Consider the following 15,559-nt stretch of genomic DNA (forward strand, 5'->3'; position numbering starts at 1 on the left):
AATATTCACAATTAAATAACGTACTTACCTATGTTCGATTTTACATCACTGCTCTGTCATCTCCGTTTAACAAAAATATATTAAAGTAACTGAGAAAAAGTCATTAAAACATGAAACAAGTTTTATTTTCATGCAAATGTATAATGTATAAAGTATTCTTTATTATTATAATGTATAAAGTATTCAGTGTTGGTTAATGCAAGTGCAACACTTTTACTAATAGCGGGACGGTTTTCATTACTCTGCAATATTCAGGCCCATCCACCGCACTGAAAGTAGCACTCTGATTCACTGAAGAAGTTGTTTTTGTTGCCCGCCGGCAGAGGGCAGTAGCTGGCCCAGCGAAGCATTATGCACCTTCTGGTGGCCCAGTCGTAAATATACCTGGAAATATGTGTATAATAAATGAAATATGAAATATCTACCCTCCTTTTATCCCGTGTATTGAGATAGTGGATCATTAAGGATAAATAATGTTCTTCTGTCTGCCAGCGTCGATTAATTAATGGATTATGATTATGTGTGTTTGCAGGGAATCATTGCTATCTTTGACGGAAATACCCACTATAGGCGTACCAATTTACCCTAATCCAATAATAATAAGATAGTAATTCACGAAATATATAAAATATCAACTCAGAATTTAGCAATCTCCAAAAATCCAAACCACATTTAATTAATCAACGGACCTGCGAAAAAATACTTCATTACGTTTGTAAAAGCAGATACTTACTCTGCTATACAAACTTGAAAATTACCTACTCTTTCACAAATTTTTAATAATATTTATTCAGAATAAACTATTTGGTAATGTTTTAACAAAAATAGGTCAAATCTTAATGCTATAAGTAGACTAGATAAATTGCTCTCTGAACTAGGAAATAAAGTATTTCCCGGGTTTCAGATGAATAAATTTCACTACCTTGGTTAAACATTGTTTACCTGGGCGTGTGTCTGACTCTATACCGCGACGAGTACTCGACAATGCAGTGCTTTTCACTCGGTTTATTTTCACATTCTGAAGGCTCCGCGCCTGAAAAAATGTGTAGGTAAGTTAAAATAAAGTGTTTGTTCATAAAATCCACCTGGATGCCGCTACACGGGTTATCGACGTCGATAAACTTGTTAAATCAGCGTCCTGCTAATCACAGCTCCGTATTTATAACGAATCGCGTTATAGTGACGTTTATCTACGTAGATAACCGATCCGTGCAGCGGGGACTGGTATTTGGATGTCAATCTGAAGAAATGGCTAGCTTTGTTATTGCCATGGCGTGACTAGATTTCATTATATTTTATGCAAAGTCATTAATCTATAAATCTAGATATTGTGCCAAAACTGCCTCTGCCACTTTGAAAATTGTGAATCAAATAAATACTTTTATGAGTGAACACTTTGAACGACTAACCCCCTAACACAATCACAATGTTTGTAAACATTAACAGTATCACAACACAGCAACTAGTGTTCATTGTAATCGAAAACTTAGATAAAAAGGTCACTCTATCACAGCACATAATATGTACGGATAATGAATAATGAAACACATCAATGGCAGATTGTCTCGGCTTGTACAGTATTATTTGATATTAAATGAGATGAGAATGCTTATATTGCGATAAACAGAGGTCGGCTTGCGATGCCATAAAGATAAATACAGATTACTTAGATAGGTACTTGATATACCTACAACTACTCAGCGAAGATCGTCGGAAAAAAATCAATAAGTTGCGAGACAAGTTAAATTTTGAAGGCTGAAACTGCCCGCCTAGTACAGGTTTTTCAATTTTTGAAAACTATAAAAGTTTACGTTTTCTTCTGTCATCTGCATACATTATCAGTCAAAAGTTGCATGATAGTTTGCGTTAGAGGCGCCACATTGATTGCGAGAAAACGTAAACTTTTATAGTTTCCGACAATCTAACAAACCTGTACTAGACCTACTGAAGTGTATAAATTATGTCCTGAAGCGCATAATGACACCCGAGTCCGCGTCGTTGTTCTATGGCATAATGCATGTAATGTATACGCGTCATAAGGAATCTTATTGCTCTTGATTTACCTTCTCTTAAGATCCAATAGTTTTAAATTGTTTTCACTCGATGTTGACTACGACAATTATTGAATAAAACTATGAAAACTCGTGAATTTTCGTGTACAATCTTTGGCAGATATGAGCAATTAAACAGCTAATTTTGTATAAAAATATCAACTCAATCTAAATTAAATTAAAATAGAACTAGTTAGTAATACATAGTTAGTAATATATACCTACCGTTACGTTACGTTACCTTTTTTAAGTTTGTTCAAAATACGTCAAGGTTGAACAACACTTTCACCTCGGATTTCCCCACCTCATTGTATATAGGTAAACGTTTCGGTCGTGTACTTACCAGGAATTTCAGGGTTTCCTGGGCCGAGCTAGCTGAAAAAATCGTCGTTGTTTAGTGCGAAAGCTACGACAATTTTATCGTTAGATACTTATGGTACATTGTCAGCACTTGTTGTTGTCGTTAGGTAACAAGTAATACTAACTACAGAGATATACAAGAGAAACTGAAATACTTCTGCAGGAAATTATAATATCCGCGAGGGAAACTAACGACGAGCCAATATTCTGAATTTAAACTAACTTCAAGTACTTAATGATGTCACAACTTATTTGTTCCGAATTTAACTTTTTGATTGGCTGCGTGATTTTCCATGAACAAAACACCTAAACATAGCAGGTAGTGCCTTCAAAATTACTACCGATATTAGTTATCAGTACCAATATTTCAGTATCATATAGGAAGGAAATTTTGTTATAATTCATCCATGAGTGAAAGATGAATGGCGACCCTTATAAATATGATTTGACATTGAAATAGATTCGTCGTTAACTCATCGTCATCGATGAATCTGTAAATTCGTTATATACCAAACAGAAAATAAGACGATGATAAATTATGATGTCCAAAATAATTCAGCACGGTCTGTATTTATTATTATTTATTATTATTATTTATTATTATTATGTCGGTGCGAGGTGAATACCTAACATGAATGTAGATGCTCAGTCAGTATTTAACGAATCAACATATTTTAAGAAAACTCTGAAACAAAAGTTTTGCTCCGCCGTGACAGTGAGTGCACTGCCGTGACCAGGATTCGAACCTGGGTTACTACGGCCACAACGTAGGGTCCTAACCACTAGACGATCACGGCTACCGGAGCTGGTAGTTATGTTGTTAAAACCGCGATTGCTCTCGTACTCGTAACTACAATCGGTGCAACAAACACTTTCACAATTCATTGTGCAATTTCATGCTTGACTGAGCGTACTCCAGTTTTGATGTGGCCGTGATATAACGCTCAGTATTGGGTGATCGGCTGCAGATAACGTAAACGTATGGTAGGACAGCTAAAAGTTCATTAATATTCTTTTGTACACACACGAAACAAAAGGCAAATATATTTTTGAACCAAACAAAATGAAACATACTTACATACTAAACTTAAGAACATTTAGAAAAGCATGGGCCAATCAATGTTTGGGCACTGAAGCTGTGTGGAAAAGCTTCTAGCACCTTACTATACCTAAGTGATTCAGTGTCTATGAAAAAAGCCTGTAGAAATGATTATTCATCCGCAGCAGTCGCTGTCATTGCCATTCATCGTTGTCAAGTGGTTGAAGTGGATCGAGTCATGCAGCGAACCACACAATATCGATGACTCTCGATAATATCACTACCTGTACCTATCTATACTAAACTTACAAACAATAAAAAAATGTTATTGTTACCCAAGGGAAGTAACCTACTGTGGATGGTAACGGGCTGATGGTGATGACGATGACGATGATGAAATACGAGACTATTTGAATAAAAATGCGTCAGATACCTTTACATTATATTGAGCATTTTTGCAGTATGGGGCGTTTCACCAGTATTTAAAATGCATCAGGTAGAACCGTAAAATACACTTTTCAGTAAGCATTTTTCACAGGACGGCGTTTCAGGTGTATTTCAGCGAACAAGTTCAATACCAACTCTCCAATAGCCTTTGTTCACAGAGTACCTATATACCTACCTGCCTGTGTCTATATACGTATATACACTCACCTCAAGTTTAAGTGCTAATACTCTTATAGAGTGGAACTTGGAAGCTATAGGCTGTTGCCGCTGTTTCGTTTACGAAGATACACGCTATAGAGAATGGTTAAATTTGATATGTTGTATATCATTCATAGAGTGAGGTTTAATAATATTATTTACTGTTACAGTGTTTAGTTTACTCTGAATATTACTAACGAAAAAAACTGGGTGGCATAAATTCACCTTTAAACCAATACGTATAACGTATATGTGTGTGGGTGAAATACATTTAGCCTGTAAACCAGTAGGTACGTATAAATATGTGGTGCTGTGTATTGTGGCTACTATAAACTGTCCCATTGTATATGATCCTGTGAAAATACGTAACACCACGCGTCCCTCCTTATCAAAAGCTCGTTTCCACTAATATAGATAATTATTTATATGAAGGAGATTTCAGTTCAATTGCATTCAACTGGACACTAGTACAAACAAATAAATAGATTCGATTTATTTGATTATATTTTTTTTAGAACCGCGACATTTACAAAACACGCACACCAATTATTACCTTCCAAAAGCTTTATAAGGTACTATGTATAATATATGTGTGTTACAAAAAAGTAATCTGTAAAATTGATTTTAGGTACTTAACATTCCAACTCAACATATCCTTTTAACCAAATCATTGCATACATCACAGAAGATATATTTTTCACTTTGTAAACATACCTATTTATATATTTGTGCATCTTGAAAATATATTGCGCTACCGTTGGATAGCAGAACCGGGTCTTGGCACCGGGTTTTCCATTCAATTTGACAAGTGGAATTGATTTTCGTACCCTCATTTGCCGGCTCCATTGAAACGCAAACAATTTGCCCACAACGTTAGCTTCCGGTCATGATGTCTATTGAATTTAGACTTCTAAACTTTAGATCGGAGATATTTCAGATTGTTCATTTGAAATTATGGAATCCGATCCGATTTGAAGGCATAAAAGCTTTGTTTAGCACTGTCAAAAATTAAATTAAAAATAATAACGATTCTGAGGGCATTATACATTTTGACCGTGGAAAAGGAGATTTAGGGAGTTGGCACCGTTCAGTAGGAGCTCTCACATAAGTTATCGTGAAAAAATCAAAATAAGGGAAATTCAGGTGAAAATCAAAGTTTATAACTGGTTGTTGATTTATTTCATGACCGATAAATAAATTTCCCATACACCTACATACCTATATTTAAACAATGCCGTATAAACATGAGATCAAAGCATTCCTCTACTCTAGATGTAGGGTATGCAAAATGATAGTGAGCTTTATAAAGGCTCGTGATGCGATGTTGCCTGTGAACTACACACAGTGTTTGCCGAAGAGGGAGGTAGGGAGAGGTTAAAAGGGCTTTGAAAGTGAGATATTTTACTTATTGCGCACTATGTTTACATAATGAATATTGATCAAAGATAGAACTTGTAAAAAGTACCTGTAACCTGTGCAGTTTTGCACTGTAACTTCGTAACTAAGCATATTATGGTGCATGAAAGAAGTCACCCCAAGTGACGCAGCCATCCATGATTGATAAGTTAGTTAGTGCATATTCCATATTCAGCGTAACGCTTACATTCCCTTCAGGTGATGTTGATTTACATTTATATGAGTAAATAATGTTGCAATTATCACTTACCATTATTAAAACTAATTGAAGAATTTATATCCGGTCAGATTTCGGGATGAGATTGTATTTTATAACCCGGCTAATACGACCAATAAAAATACCATAAGCGTTTTATACACTTTATTGCATGACGGGTATTATTCTTCATAAAATCTCAAACAACCACGTTTATAACGACGAAACGAACAGCGCCCGCGACCACCACGGACACATAGAACTACGAGGCACTGAGAGACAGGAATCACAGATCGACAGAGTTAAGAAGATAGACGGACATCAATACATGAAGCTGGAGGGCGGCGGGCGCGGCGGCGGCGCGGGGCGCGCGTACCGCGGGTGGAACGCGCCCAGCGCCGCCTCGTTGGTGGACGAGGGCCGCTCCTCGCGCGCGCGCAGCCGCGGCAGCCGCCACGACGAGCACGCCGCCGCCAGCGCGTGCCGGTTCAGCGCCCAGTAGGCCAGCGCGTTGAGCGCCGAGTGCGCGTGGCCCAGCAGCAGCGCGTACTGCGCCAGGCGCGCGGGCGCGGGCAGCCCGGCCGCGCGCGCCAGCACCAGCGCGGCGTGCGGCGCCCAGCACGCGCCGAACAGCGCCGCGATGCCGATGAGCACGTGGCCGAGGCGGCGCCGCGAGCGCAGCGTGGACGTGGTCGGCTGCGGGCCCAGCAGGCTCGGCTGCAGCTTCTTGGAGCGGCCGTCGCCGCCGTCCACGGCGTCGCGGCGCTCGCGCGGGCCCACGCCGGCCACGATGATGACGTGCGTGGGGCGGCGGATGAGCGGCACGGGCAGCGGCAGCTCGCCGTGCGCCGCGCGCGCCGTGAGCGACAGCGCCGTGAGCTGCGCGTGCACGGCCCAGTGGCAGCGCGCCACGCACGCCACCGGGCAGCAGTACGTCAGCACGGCGTGGACCGCCACCAGCGGCTGGCACACCGCGCTGCAGGACGCTATCGATGCCGCTGCGCCTGGCGACCAGGATTAATCGTTACTTATCAGGTTATACTCCTAGGTTCCCACAAGTTTATTAGTAAAGCTGCACTTGTCTCACCCAGCATGAGCGCGAGCGCCCAGACGGCGGCGATGGCGAGCGCGGGCGAGGCGCACAGCGGGGCGCCGCGCCCGCGCCGCACGGTGCCGTAGCGGTCCGCCGCGATGGCCATCAGCGACAGCGTGCTCGCCGCCACCGGGAACGACTGCAATACATACATTTTAGTACGTTTATGTACATATTTTTATTGTTTCATACTTTTCGAAATGGGATTTCAGTACAAATTCCGCCCTATATGAAAGCAAAAGTAAACTACTCAACTGAATAATTATGACTAAATTTCGGCTTTGAACCTCATCCATCGCCATTTTTCACTTTCATATAAGGCGGATTTAGACCCCCTGCGACCCGGTGGACCGATGACCGGTAGTGGCTGGATGAGTTCGGCCTCATCGGTCTGAGTGTTATGGTGCTCTTTGGAAGAGGCCCAATTTCAAGCAATGGACGATTACTGGCTGATAAAACCTTTTAGTTCAAGAACTCTCCAAGTCTCCACCAACCCGCACTAGGACAGCGTGATGGACTTCATTGGAAGGAGACCTGTGCCCCAACAGTAAAGTCGTGATGGGTTGTGATAATGATGAAACAACTCACCTCAATATACGCGGCGACGTGGCACGAGAGCGGCGCCAGCGTGGCGGCGCGGGCGGCACACACCAGCAGGTCGGCAACAACTCACCTCAATGTACGCGGCGACGTGGCACGAGAGCGGCGCCAGCGTGGCGGCACACACCAGCAGGTCGGCAACAACTCACCTCAATGTACGCGGCGACGTGGCACGAGAGTGGCGCCAGCGTGGCGGCGCGGGCGGCACACACCAGCAGGTCGGCAACAACTCACCTCAATGTACGCGGCGACGTGGCACGAGAGCGGCGCCAGCGTGGCGGCACACACCAGCAGGTCGGCAACAACTCACCTCAATATACGCGGCGACGTGGCACGAGAGCGGCGCCAGCGTGGCGGCGCGGGCGGCACACACCAGCAGGTCGGCAACAACTCACCTCAATGTACGCGGCGACGTGGCACGAGAGCGGCGCCAGCGTGGCGGCACACACCAGCAGGTCGGCAACAACTCACCTCAATGTACGCGGCGACGTGGCACGAGAGCGGCGCCAGCGTGGCGGCACACACCAGCAGGTCGGCAACAACTCACCTCAATGTACGCGGCGACGTGGCACGAGAGCGGCGCCAGCGTGGCGGCACACACCAGCAGGTCGGCAACAATTCACCTCAATGTACGCGGCGACGTGGCACGAGAGCGGCGCGAGCGAGGCGGCACACACCAGCAGGTCGGCAACAACTCACCTCAATGTACGCGGCGACGTGGCACGAGAGCGGCGCGAGCGTGGCGGCGCGGGCGGCGGCGAGCGGCGCGCTGGCGGCGCACACCAGCAGGTCGGCTGCGCACGCGCTCAGCAGCTGCGGCGTGCGCAGGCGCGACGCGCCGCCCGCTGCCAGCGCCGCCATTAGGCTTACATTACCTGCAGATGGATGTAAGGTTAGGTTACGTTTTGTAGCAACCCTAGTACTAATAGTTGAATACTGTCCATTCAACTATGGTTGCTACACTACAAACATTTTCACACATATTGAGTTTGAGCAAAAAAAAGTTTAACATTAAGCCCTAACAAAAATTAAAGTATTCGTTTTCTATCAACTATTTCAGTATTCCAGAATGAACCAGGCTGAGTTATTATTCTGTGCTATAGGGAAAATTTTGTCGCAAGCTTTGGCTCTTATCTAAGAACAAGGGTCTATTGGGACACTCGGAAAGCAGGACAATCAAACTAATCCGCTTAATTCTTTCCATTCCAGGCCCAATTAAGAATTAATTCGAAGGGAAAAGTCTATTAATCAGATCTGTCCGATAGACCTTTGACATATTCCTTAATTAACTATGCTCCTGGACCAATCAGGAATCATGGAAGCTGAAGATAACTGAATCTCAGTGATTACAATGCTACAACATCCATTGTTCATAATATTATACAGAGTGTATTTTTGCATCGCCTGGAAAAATTATCGTAGCTAACTTAACTCGTAGATAGCTTTGTGCTTTTTTGCTTGAAAATATTTTATATTTTTTGTAGCTTTCTAAGGCACTCCATGCTCGTTCTACGAACAATACCAATAAAAATAAAACTTTTTATTTTCATTCTCTTGAGATAAATTCGGGAAATTATGAAGCAGTATTAATAATTCTTTCCTCGTCGCAAACTTTAAAAGGTCAGCTCTGAAAAGGGCAATGGGATTACAACCGTTCATTTTGTTTATTAAACTTTGTTGTTACTTTTCGGACTTATCCCGTTCTACGTTAAACTCTTCACAAGAATAAAAAATTCTAACAGTGAAAAAAAATACATAATTTCATCGCCATACAAGGTTGCTTTTATGACCCCTGAATCATCGCCTTCGGATTATTCTACTACTTTTGCAACACGATGTAGACCAGGTACATTAATAATTAACATTTTATTATAGGTTTTTCATAAGGAGATAACTAATGTACCTAAGCACTAAGGGCTTGTACAAAAAACTGCGTTGCGACGTCGCATCGCAAAAATCTGCGACTATTTTAGCAGTTTTTCAGGGCAAATGCTTTATTACTGCCGCAGGTTTTTGCGATGCGTCGTCGTACCGCAGTTTTGTGTACCAGCCCTAAGGCGTCACCCTAGTCCACACCGCACCTTAATTCATTGACGGACGCAGAAAAGCAATTAATTAGCAATTAGGCACCGCGAAATTGTGGTCAAATTGATTGTGATTACCAACGACCCCGACCAGCGAGACCACGGCGTAGAGTGTGAGCAGAGGCGCGATATGTGCCGTCCCGCTCGCGTCCGCCCCCCCCGCCTCGCTGCCATTACCATCCATGGCGAGGCATCACTCCATCCTGAAACAAATGAAAACACAGCATATTAAAATGGAACAGGAGGGCTCAGGAAATTCTTAGAAATAGCTTACGACTTGCATTGTGGTTGGATATCACTATCACTATTGATCGTTTATAAAAAAATATTATAATTTAATGTTTATATAACGGACATATGCGACAACAATTCTGAATATAAAGCAAAAATCTAAATTTTTAAAAACTAAAGCTTTTGGTCTTCAGAGTCAGATCTAAATATTAATTTAGTTTGTTAAATTCAGATGATTTTTATTAAGGTACATTAGTACCGATGTTTGTCTAAGGATCGATGCTTGTCTTAACAGTAAAATATGTAATTAATTAATTAATAATATTAGTTATAATGTGATATGTTAAATTAACATAACATATCGTATTATATCACAACAGGATGTACATTATTGTACAACACATAATATATTACATTCGAATAAGGGTAGTTTTTGTTTGTATCAGATGTCTTTCCTCGTGGAATGGGATATACTTGACAATGTATTAAATTCATACAAAAAATACCAAAAGTGTGAACTTTCAAGTTTACTTTTTCTAATTGCTAATGAACTGTTATAGGTACATGTAGTATTAAGCAATATTTTTACCTAGCGTTACTGATGAACCTGTCGTCCATATTTATTATTATTTAATATTTTTTAAGTTTCAGCAATCAAGCTCTGTAAAATCTACCCCCTCCGGCGATAAAGCTACAGCCGAGATTTGAACAAAAGGAAATGTATAAAATATATCTGGCACACAATAGAGAAGAGATCGTAATCAAAATTATTTGAAAAACCTTTTCCCTTATCGAATAGGTCCTTGTTATCGTGACAATCAGAATTTTTGCTTCAAAAGGTTATTAAAAAATAATCATCTCTCAAGATGAATTCTGTTCAGTGATGAAATTCCTTTTTAATTTACCTAATATGATGTTTTACAAAAGTGAATTCCGTTTAAAAAGCTGAAACATAGGATAGGATATAGTACAATATTACCCTAGGGTTGAGTAATACCACTAAGGATAAATTAGATATTTATTATGTTTTACTTATAGTGTACACAGATTAGATCCCTAGTGGAAACCCGTCCTAAGCTAACATTGGAAAAAGTTGAAAGCAGTTGTTTTAGAACGATCAAGACTGTTCTGTCTAGACACAGTTATTGGCGGGACTAAAGGGGGGTGGGGGGGGGGGGGGCGGTGTGTAGTATTTGTATTCAGATCAACGCCATTCAACTTTTGCAGTTATCGAACAAATAAAAGGCTAGAGTTTGCACATCTGAAAATTGAGAAAATACTCCTTTGAAGGAACAGTCTAATTTGTGGCTATAAAATTTGCATAAATATATGATTTTATTTTTTGAAATTGCTGTTCTAGGGTTGGCAATGTTCAGGTCTCTCTCAGAGGCCGCAAGAAAATTCTCATCTAGTCATTGCTCGTACAACCATATTGAACCTAATGTTTTATTTTATGATCTTGATCTTGTAACTACATTCACGGGCAATGAAAAAGTTCCAACGAGGAAAGCATCTAAGTATCCTATTTCTATTCTATCCTATTCTCTGTGGGGGTGTAAATACCTGCACTCTCGAGTGGAACCTTTGTGCATATCCCCAAGGTCTAAACTGCCTTCCTAAACTTGGATCATTTCCCACCACGCTGGTCCACTGCGGGTTGGTGGGGTGGGTTCACATATCTAGATGTGCTAAATCTAGGTATGCAGGTTTCCTCACGATGTTTTCCTTAACCGTAAGAGCGATGGTATACATTGTACTTAAATTCAAAGAACTCATTGGTACATGTCAGCGCCGTCATTCGAACCCGCATTTCTGGCGTGAGAAGCGGGCGCTTACCTAACCTAACTGAGCTACACCGCTCTGAAAAAAGCACCTTATTACTCCTAAGCGGAAACAAAAACTTATCTCAATGACGCCGTCTGCAATATTATACATTGTGATTGTGTCGCAGTCTATCAAACTTGTATTAATTAATCAAATAGACACCGGCTCTACTCCCAACACAATAAATTTTAAGTTGAGAAATGGGGACATAGAAAAGATTCCAATGGAAAAGGTCTGTTGCGTTTGTGGAGAAACGCCTGGAGTTAAGATTAATTGCTGGCTCGGCAAAATCCTCCTCAAATAAAAAAGGATTCTACTTCCTGAGCCGTGAAGAGTGTCAAGAATTAAATGAGAGTATTTCAGTTTGAAATTGAAAAAAAATGCTTTTACTGAAAGGGTAATTAAGAGATTAACTGCTTCTAAGCTTTAATTGAAAGGTAAAGCAAATTTTGTCTTTGTATCCGTGTTACATTCAAATTCATAAAATTTGTTAAAAAAATGATGTAAGAGGTTACAATTTAGGTTCACGGAAAGGGAGAAAAACCTATGTGTCAAAGTACACAAAAGAAGGCCTATACTAACTCAATAATCATGATGAAATCGACCATCAAAAGATATGCTCCACCGTGACAGTGAGTACACTGCCGTGACCAGGATTCGAACCTGGGTTACTACGGCCACAACGTAGGGTCCTAACCACTAGACGATCACGGCTACCGGAGCTGGTGAGAGAAACATCCAAAAAATACGACAATTTCAACTGAGAAATATAATACCGCCAATTAAAACACCTCCCGGATTGGTTGATTGTGTACGTAACTACATACAATCAGACAGCGCTTAGCTTTTGCCGTATAATATTTGCCGAAATTGGAGTACTTTCACCGTGGACCAGAGGCAGCGCGCTAACTGCTAACACGTACACAATTCATAATAACATGAAATTTAATTGTATTTTCTGGTTCCGTAATCAAGTATTCTTACCTACACATACATTTTCGCCAACAGCACTCAGCTAGCTTTCAGTTTCAGCCATAGGTAGGACATACTAGAAATGAAAAAAAAAAACTTCTAAAATATTCTGTGCACGTTCCTATGCTCATATTCCGATCCAAAGGTTTATTTTTTTTGCTTTATTGTACTGCGGCACCCAAATCGTGAAACTTTTTCTACGTAACTTGATGATCGCTAACAATGCCGTGGAAATTGACAGTTGGTAACAACTCTGTAACTATTGTGTAAAGGTACTCATTTTTTTCATCAATTTTGGTGTGTTCATGTTGTTCACCCTCTTCAAAAACTATTAGTGTTAGATAATGCTTATTGTTAATAAAGTTTTCATGTTATGTATGAAGTTGCTCATTTTCAATTGACACTTGCACATAAAATCAAAGATTGAACAGTGAACACCCCATTTCTATAAAGTAACTGCATAATTATTATGTATGTTCATGAGTATGCGTAAATTATGTAGGTAAAATTAAGTTTCCAACTTAGGACAAAACAAAGGCTGATTACCTTCGTAACATTCCTAGTCCTAAATATAGGATAAAATAAATCAAGATGATCCTTTCACAGGAAAATAAGCTCTTGAAGCAGTTGCCATTCGCAAACTACCTTATAATAGGTATACGAAATGATGTGGGTGTGATATGGGTGCGGGTACGCGGCTACCTGTCTAAGGTAGGTGCATGGATTCCAGTTATACTAATAAAGGTAATATCTAATAGGATTTATGATAGACGTATCTATGACAAGTAATATTATAATATCTGTAGGTACTCGTATCTCAACGTAACCTACGATATCTCCAAAACTTCATAAATAAACTCGGCAGGTTTCTCAAAGTAAAGCTTTGTACATAAATTGTTACTAGTTTAATTTCTTAAAACACAAAATTTACTCTATATTCATATCAAATTATTTACGCATTATCGTCAGAATTAAATATGGCTGAAGTCCATCGGGGTCAGTTTAGCCGCAAGTGTACAAGTAACTCTACAGTTTGAAACTAACTTTGGAGAAATTTCAAAGTTAGCACAAATATGCGTCTGAAAAATAACCCGGGTATTTTCATCAAATCCTGTGATAGATTAAGTGCTCGTGCAAAAGCTTCGGGCTTTCTCGGAAATCTGATTTCATCTCGTTTCATAAAGTAGCGTGACTACGAGGTTTTTGAATCCTTTTCAGCCACCTCGGGCGCTACCGCCGTAGATTATTATATAAGTATAATTAATTATCCATATCCAATTATCCATCTAGGTATAGGATGATGCTAACACCGCCTGCTTTCAGTAAGAAATATATTAAATTAAATTATAATACTAGGACTCCGTATTGAATTCACCAAGCCATAATTGGCTCCATTTGTTTTACTATATTCGGAACCTATACTCATTATTTTAAATATTTTTCACATGTCTACGAGTGAGTGTCCCAGACTGACCGAATGCGACGAGTACAATGCTGTAAGTACTTGCTCTCTTTCACTACGTGATTAATAAATTGTACTCGTTACTGCCAGTTTTATGCATTGGGTGAATGGGACCCATACACTCAAAGTTCGCAGCCTATGGTTTTTGAAACAGCCCCTGATTATTTTTTACATGCCAGTGTAGCTTTCAGCGTGGAGCGGAGTCTGTTTTAACGTGATTTATTTTATGTAACAGCCCCTGGCACCCTTACCCTGATTTTTCTTAGCATATAGCAATCCAGAACACAAGAAAATACGGAAATCAGTTTAAAGTGATATTTTCATAATACCTCTCTTATAATTATGTAGTTTAAATTTAATAATAGACTAGAGAGAAAAGCGTAAATTAAAGTTTTAAACTCGATTTCATTGAATCCGGATTATAAGTAAACCATGGGTAAATGTGTCTTGGTTCGTTGTAGGGAGCCCGCAAAAAAGTAACCGCAGAAAGATATGATCAAAGTGCTAAGCTACAGTGTAATAACATGCAATCAGTCCATACATTGATACTCTCAGTATGTGATTGCGTAATGCAATATCTCTCATCCCACTCGCGCTCCCAGCAGTTTGTTTAGTTACCGACTTTGCAGACATCAGCTGACTAAACATAATATTATACATATACACAGGGTGTCCCTTTACTCTACGTCATGTTGACAAGAGGTGATATAACGAGTGGTTCTAAACAATTCAGTATTTTGAAAATTTCCTAAGCTCGCGAATATTCTTTTGGGTTCTCCTTATAGTGTTGGTGATTGGGGGATAAATGTTTTTTTCGTGAATTTCTCAAATTTCCCAACAACTATAGTGGTTTAGAAGGACGATTTATATCACCTCCGGCATGACGTTGACTTAATGGGACACCCTGTATACGAGTGAGCACTACGACACTTACATATATGTATTTACTTACATACATTTTAGCTTATGTGAATGTTGTTGCCAGCGAAGTTTCAGAGCAGTTAGAATTGCACTTATGTTTAGTTTAGATGTATCTCACACCACTGGTACATATCGTTATGTTTAATAATAATAATATAATTCAATATTTTTTCATGTTTGTAAGTGTAGATCAATGGATGTAATAACGTTACTTTTCAATGGTAAATAGCTGACCAATTTTTGGCTGTTTCTTTCACCGAAATTCCCAAGGGAAAGCCTTTTGAGGTGGAGCGGTGGCCCAGCTCACGGGGAATTTTAGTAAATTCAAATTCAAATTCAAATCTTTATTGCATTCCATAATTAGTGTTACATAAGGTGTTAAAATAATAAACAAGCGATCATTATGGACCCGGGAGGGCACAGCAATTTTCTATTAAGAGAAGGAAGGAGGAGGACTTAGCATTTGCATAAATAAATTTAGTTAGATTAAATAATTGTATCTTATTAATATTATTATTATTTTAATTAATTTACTCTTATTAAATTCATATTAGTAGTCGTAAGGTCGTTTTTCACCAGAAATGTGCTAAGTTATGTTGCTATGGATGCAAATTCATTGGTGCGGTGCAATATATCGTAGTACTGGTGGGAACGGATTTCTTTCA

The 15,559-nt window shown here is 40.2% G+C and overlaps 2 protein-coding genes and 2 non-coding genes across 4 annotated transcripts in view; all 4 read right to left on the reverse strand.

The window, feature by feature from the left end:
• Positions 1-175: 175 nt before the first annotated feature.
• Positions 176-1,564, reverse strand: LOC105382575. Its single transcript, XM_011552479.3, has 3 exons — positions 1,410-1,564; positions 943-1,033; positions 176-384 (listed from the first exon to the last, which is right to left on the reverse strand). The coding sequence occupies exons 1-3, from the start codon at positions 1,516-1,518 to the stop codon at positions 252-254; spliced, it is 333 nt and encodes a 110-aa protein (XP_011550781.3). The 5' UTR covers positions 1,519-1,564; the 3' UTR covers positions 176-251.
• A 1,572-nt stretch (positions 1,565-3,136) lies between these two features.
• Positions 3,137-3,208, reverse strand: Trnah-gug. Its single transcript has one exon. It is a non-coding gene; the product is annotated as a tRNA-His (tRNA).
• A 2,649-nt stretch (positions 3,209-5,857) lies between these two features.
• LOC119692379 (galanin receptor type 3) overlaps positions 5,858-15,559 on the reverse strand; it is a 39,902-nt gene continuing 30,200 nt past the window's right edge. Inside the window, exons 2-5 of the mRNA XM_038112783.2 lie at positions 9,563-9,687; positions 8,100-8,275; positions 6,795-6,939; positions 5,858-6,711 (exon numbers count right to left, since the gene is read on the reverse strand). Of these exons, the coding sequence (XP_037968711.2) occupies positions 6,029-6,711; positions 6,795-6,939; positions 8,100-8,275; positions 9,563-9,668 (1,110 nt within the window). The 5' untranslated portion in view covers positions 9,669-9,687 and the 3' untranslated portion in view covers positions 5,858-6,028. The remainder of the gene's footprint in view (positions 6,712-6,794; positions 6,940-8,099; positions 8,276-9,562; positions 9,688-15,559) is intronic.
• Trnah-gug lies at positions 12,182-12,253 on the reverse strand. Its single transcript has one exon. It is a non-coding gene; the product is annotated as a tRNA-His (tRNA).

Source organism: Plutella xylostella, chromosome 5, assembly GCF_932276165.1.
Source record: "Plutella xylostella chromosome 5, ilPluXylo3.1, whole genome shotgun sequence".
Classification (NCBI taxonomy): Eukaryota; Metazoa; Arthropoda; class Insecta; order Lepidoptera; family Plutellidae; genus Plutella; species Plutella xylostella.